The sequence below is a fragment of the Hermetia illucens genome, chromosome 2, assembly GCF_905115235.1.
Source record: "Hermetia illucens chromosome 2, iHerIll2.2.curated.20191125, whole genome shotgun sequence".
Lineage (NCBI taxonomy): Eukaryota > Metazoa > Arthropoda > Insecta > Diptera > Stratiomyidae > Hermetia > Hermetia illucens.
Window position 1 is genome coordinate 6,845,450 of NC_051850.1, and position 6,546 is coordinate 6,851,995.

Below are 6,546 nucleotides of genomic sequence, written 5' to 3' on the forward strand. Positions count from 1 at the left end.
ATTTCAGGTTTGTGTGTAATCTATCAGTGTTTGCTTGGACGCAGTATAAAATGACATATTTCTTGGTAACAAATAACGTTTAATAATGTCGATGCCGATGTGATATCACATCACATGACATCACATTATGAATAGGTTGTTCATGAGACATGTTGCCAGCATCAACTAACGTTAGATCCGTGCCCGCTTATGCAGGAATTGTAGGGATAATACCGACCATTAGTAGGGGCCTGACAAAAGTTGAATTTGTCAATTCAAAACTTGTTGGAAAGGCATTTGCCACAATTACGAAGTGTCTTAGACATACTCCAGAAAATTGTTAAGCACTAGAGGACAAGTAATTAGAAGTCGATCTTTTCAACAAAAATACCACGGTTTCCAGAAAGTTCTGCGGTTAATAATTAGGCAATGGAAAGTGGACCTTTCGCAGCAAGCAACTTGTGAAAGTCGAATCATAGATAACCCTTGCTCTTAATATTTATTTGCGTATATGGAGAGAAAGTCGAACTTATCAAGGCTTGTGAAGAATGTGCCAAATGCGTCTTTGAGCAAAGTAGAGTGAATACTGGAGGGTACCTTTGAAACCCTTATTCTTTCAAAGGATGACACACCGTGGGAACCCTTTAAGGTATTTTTTTAAAAACACGAAATGCATTAAATTTCTTAAATAGTAACATTTAATTCTATTTGTTGGTTTATTTATTTTCCGACGTTATTAAATAAAAATGTAAAGAAATACTGGATCACATGAGTCGGGTACTGTCAACACCTACCAGGCCAATCCTCTTCCCGACTTTGATTAGGAACACAAGGTTTCACTACAAGCACCAGTTGACTGATTAAAGGCCTTGTTTCCGACACACTGACCGACCACTGATTTTCCATTCTTACACATAATATATCCCGAGCAGGTACCCGATATAGGAAGGATCATTCCGTTTGACAGGTTAGAACAAACATCTGCGTCTCTATCGCCGCTATCGTTGGCTGATGGCGTTGGAGCTGTGGGAATCGTAGGAGTCGGAGTTGGACTTGTCACACCTGAACCTGAACAAGACAATGAGCAAGCTTGATTCGACTGGAAACTGCAGAAAATGAGGCCGTTGGGGCACTGCACTGGAACTGGAACCCCATTTGAGCATACGTAATATCTGTAGGCATTATTAGGATTTGCTGTCAAGAAGCCATTTGCTTGACCGTAGCAAATCGACGGCGAGACCACGGTTTGTCCACTTGCAAGGGCCACAATTAGGGCCAAGGTGATCAGGACTGGAATTATAAAAACCGAATTAGGTGAGGGTTGCAAAAAAATCCTGGAAATTCAGTCAAAAAAATTTAGGCGGAAGGAAACCTACCAATTTTCATTTTAAAATGTCGACTTATTTCTTGGAAAATCTAGTTCAGTTAAATTAAATTTCGCACTAATCTTGAAATCTGTGTCCAGTATTATTTATATCTTGTGGTGACTGTTGGGTTCACCATGGATATACTTATCGCTTTTCAATGTCCTATTGTTACAAAATGAAAACTAGATAACAAATGCTTGGGGGCGACGTTTGTTGTTTCATTTATCCAATCAGGACGGGTCTAGACTTAGGAAATTTTGGCACTTTGAATTGAATTCCATTTTCCATTCACAAATGGCATTCAAGCGGAGTCATTTTGATGTAGATTTCCGGGTATAATATATCATTTTCAATATCTAAATAAAAAATAAAACGTATACTTGGAAAGATAACATGGGATAAAAGATAACTCTGCCATTATATTGTCTTGTGAATGAAGGGGTTCGAAATCAATGTTAAAGTCAAATTGAATTCATATCACTGTCAGTTCATTGGACAGTTTATCTCCGAAATAGCTGCGGCGACGATTCAGTCGAATGACGCAAAATAACACCCCGGGAGTCAGTTGGAACTTATTAGTTATGTACCCTTCTTTATTAATAAACCTCGGATATTGACTTCAATAATGGCATCATTGACTTTGGGGTAAAAAGAAGCAGAAACTGACTAGCAAGTGGCCACTTGTAGACAAGCAGCAATATACGGCCTCGACCAGGGGAGAGATCTCCATCAATTTTACCCACATACTAGCTATCAAGTTAAACAAATCCCCTCCTGGCAAGATATACTTCAGAACAAGGAATATATGAAGCCATCATGACCTCGAGCTCTTCGGAAAACAAACTCCTAAACGAGGACCCTACTGTCCTTTCTTGAGGAGCTTAATGATGAGGCAAGATTTAAGCCAACGAAATAGACCTCAAGTTCGACTCCCGCGACCAACTTTCCAAGGAAGTTTGCTTCGTCCTGATCAAAACTGAGTATAGGGATTTCGACAAAATAACACGCTAAGCTGACAGAATGGTGGATAGTCATCGAGGCTCTCATCATGAAATAATTGTACGAGCAGCAAATCGCAACAATACATGGTCAACCATTTTCAATCGGCATTCTCGAGACAATTCTGGAAGCCCGAAACGTGGACGCTTGAAGCCCTAATCAAAATGATGTCCAGGACAATCAAGTTTGCGTTCATCACTCCTGTTTTGCTCAAGAAACTTGAAATTTTGCCAAACAATAGACGAGAACACATTACCTCAGGCCAGGCTTACTTAGTATAGGAGCAAAATCCCGTGGATTCATGGGGCCTCTTTTTTGCCTTAACAATACCTTGAGCGTAACGAGCCACTCGACTCCATATGTCGTTGCTCTGCAGCATGACTTCAATAATGGTGTCCGGGGATGCAAGATACCCTTCCATCGAAAGGTGATGGCGATGAAGCTCTCCAGAAGAAAAACGTCTAATAGGCATCATCCATCACACCCTTGCAAGAAATGCAGTCGGGCGACCGTGATCTCTCGATCGTCTGCAGGTAAGATAGAAGATACCCATGTCCGCTGAGATGCTGAGTTAGGCAATGTTCAACCTCACCGTGCTTTCGATTGAACCACAGGCGTACGTCTTTTATGACTTTTTATGCTTCCCAAGATTGTTGTCACACGCTGAGAATACGGGCTATCTCGCGGTACCTATCTTATTTTCCTCGCCTTTTCTGAGGTATATAAACCTCCGCTCAGTAGCATGGAAAGCGATAGGAATGACTCCCACTATCACCATTACAGCTGGCTTCGAGCTGTACGATAGGCGGAAACAACTCGCCGAGCCCCACGTCTTTCTACTTGCGCTAGGCACTTATGGTACATTTCCTTACTGAGGAATCAGCCCATATTTCGGCACCATAAAGGGGGACAGACTGAACCGCGAAGGTTGAGAATCAGCCGTCCAATCACAAGCATTCTAGCTGCAGCCTTGTTTGCTTGAAGAAGCTCATCTTTGTGTCCATCCATCCAAGAAGCCGCATTTCACCGCCAACTTCGACAAAACCATGGTTTCACCAACCTGAATAGAGAGGACTGTAGGAACCTTCCCCTTGGTCGGCATACCGACTTCAGTTTTCTCCAGTGCTTAGGATTGTCCGGATAGCTCAGTGGTTAGAGCACTGGGTTGTCATACGGAAGGCCGAAGTTCAAACCTCGCTGGGATTTGTATCGCGACTTGACGTCGGATACCAGCCGACTCAGCTGTGATTGAGTACCTGAGTCCAATCATTGTAATAATCTCCAGCGAGCGCAATGCTGACCACATTGTCTCCTACAGTTTACTGTAGTGTACCGTTTCGGTCTTGAATGAAGTGCTCTAACACACTTCAAGGCCCTGATCCAATATGGATTGTTGCGCCAACGATTATTATTATTATTAGGAGAGTCCATGATAAGTCATCCATCTGTTTACTCGCCGCATCACTATCCCAAGTAGGTGCTAAGTTTGCTCAACTGTGCGTACGGTAACTAATGCGGCAGCATCATCCGCGTATCCGACCAGATGTGGTTCATCAGGCATCTTGAGTCGAAGAAGTCTATCATAAAAGGCGTTCCAAAGATCCGGTCCAAGGATAGATCCCTGAGTCACTCCCGAACCTCCATTCGACGCTGTTCTTCCCGGGTTTTGTAGAGTAAGGCATGGTCCTTTAAATAGTCCCTCAACATCCGCAATAAGTAGCTTTGTGTATGAAAAGGATTCTCCAGTGCACTACCTCGCAGAATTTAAGGCGTTTCTTACACGAAGAGTAACAAAGAGCACCACTCGTCGACAGTGGCGACTGTGTGCCTTAGGCAGTTTTACTGCTCGGATCACCTCGTCAGTGACATCAATTGTAGATCGCCCCGCTCTAAAACCATATTGCATTAGTGAGTAGTCTTCCGTAGCACGTATTCCGTCAGCCAGTCGTGGTTTCAGGAGCTTCTCGAGCAGCTTCCAAACTGTATCCAACATGCTGAGCGGCTGAAACGCTGACGGCGTCTCTAGACCGCCTTTATCCTTGCTCATTAGCACTCGCAACCTTTCAGCGAGAGGGAAAAACGCCTCCTATCAAACGTGCATTGAATGCACCAAGTAACAAGTCCGGATTGTATTTAGATACGAGTTTCAAAACTTTGCTGGGACTACTGTCCGGTCTTGGTGTTTTTTGTAATTCATGGACAAGACCGCCCCTTCTAGTTCCTTTGCAGTGAATAGTTTGTATTCCTCAATACTCACTCCTTCATCGACAGCACTTCAGATGGGGTAGGCAGGAAAAAGAGCCTGCACGATTTCTTTCACCTTCACTGCAAAGTTTTTTGGTAACTAGCTTATACCCGAGGCCCCATAGCTCTCTGTTTACGGCGTTGATTAGCTCCTGCTAGCAGCGTGCTTTCTGCCTGTTGATTTCGTGGCCGAATTCCTTTTTCCCAATCTTATTCTCTTCGGTTCTAAGTGTCACCTCGTCATGGCCTCTTGCGCGATGAGCAATCTGCTGAAGTTTCAGGCAATTCCTTCATAGGCTTGCAATTTCAGCCGTCCACCAGTACACGGGCAACTTTTCGGGACGCAGTTTCCTTTTGAGAGCCGGTAAGATAATAAGGCTCACCATTGAATGAACTGTCTGCGCCTAGGTCTTTTCGCTGATATGAGAGAGCTTCGAGAAATTCTGCTACGTCCATTTTCCCGATGTTCCATCCGGTAGGTGTTTGCCCAATGGTAAAACATTGGGAACTGCCGTGTGTCACTTTAAAGGAAATGTACTGATGATTACTGGCCGTGAAATCCTCCAGTATCTTCGATCGTTGGACCGCTGACACTAATAGTGCCCTCGCAACCAGGGCATCGGAATGTCGGAATGCTACCGGTATTTAGGACAATAAGGCTCCAAAGTATGTGTGTCTTGAGAATCTGGTTAAAGCTTGCTCTATTCGAGGGCTCTGGCGTTAAAGTCTCCTCCTTCGGCGGTCAAGGGGTAGTATATAACTCCGTCATGCTATTAAAGATAAATTTATAAGAATGCCAACTGGAAAGTAAAGAACGCGATCGCTAGTACGCTACGAACCTCCATAGCCGTGGCGCCGGGAGACGCTGTATCACATTGGCTTGCCGACCGTGATGCAGTGGGCGAACTCTCCAAAGGCCTGGTTAGGGCGAGCAGATCCGAGTATGCACGGGAACTCATCTGTAGTGGCAATAGGTCGCGAAACCTTACCAGGGATATGCTGGTACCATGGGAACCGGGATAGCCCCTAAATTGACATACTTCAGGTGAATTCCTGTTGTGTGTGCATTCAGCTCGGTTGTTTGCGGTTCGCCCTCTGGTGGGAACTTCATAGGGGTTGTAGTTGCGTTCAAGCGAACAGAGACCTTCGGGCCTCAGCGTGGTGTTGCGTTTCAACACGGGTGCCGTGGTGGGTCTTCCATAGACCAGTATGAATGCTGAGCCATGCACTCGGTATAGACTCTGATTGTGGTCAAAAAATCAATTCGTATCTTAAGAAGACCGTGGGATTAAGTCCACGAGACAGGTACCCACGTAAAATACGGTGACGTAACTGTCAGCGCCACTGAAGTCGAGAAGGCAATAAAACGAATGAAATTGAGGAAAACCACAGGACCAGACGACATCGCATCTGAGCTCTGGAAAGCAACACTGTGGCTCAGTGAATTCTATAATCGGGTTATTCAGGAAGGAAGAACATCATCTGACTGGCAAGAAAGTACCACTGTAAAGGTAGTCCAGTAGAATGTTCAAATTACCGTCCGATCCGATTCTTTTCCCATACCATGAAGATTTTTGAACGCATTCTTGACAACCGTATTGGCTAAATCGTTGAAATAACCGTGAATCAAGTAGAATTTGTCAAGAACTGCGGACCTACTGACGTAATGCACGCGATTATTCATGGAGAAACACCGTGAGAAGTATCGCCCTCTTTAAATTGCATTTCAAGATCCAGAGAAAGCGTTTGACCGTGTGCCACACAAACTCATCTAGTAAGGTCTACGACAACACTTAGTGCCAGAAGAACTCGTGCGCTGGGTTCATTTGCTCTACCACATTCCGAAAAGTAAAGTGCGAAGTGCAGCGGGTGTCCCAAAGCCGCTTCGTGTCTCTGCTCATGTTCATCAAGCAAACGCCCTCTCACCGCTCCACTTTGTTCTTGTTATGGACGCTGT

At 44.5% G+C, this 6,546-nt stretch overlaps 1 protein-coding gene across 1 annotated transcript; it reads right to left on the reverse strand.

The window, feature by feature from the left end:
* Positions 1–692: 692 nt before the first annotated feature.
* On the reverse strand, positions 693–1,516 carry LOC119648704 (peritrophin-1-like). The gene is made up of 2 exons (XM_038050512.1): positions 1,356–1,516; positions 693–1,269 (listed from the first exon to the last, which is right to left on the reverse strand). Exons 1-2 carry the CDS (start codon positions 1,363–1,365, stop codon positions 800–802), a joined length of 480 nt encoding a protein of 159 aa, XP_037906440.1. The 5' UTR covers positions 1,366–1,516; the 3' UTR covers positions 693–799.
* Positions 1,517–6,546: the final 5,030 nt, after the last annotated feature.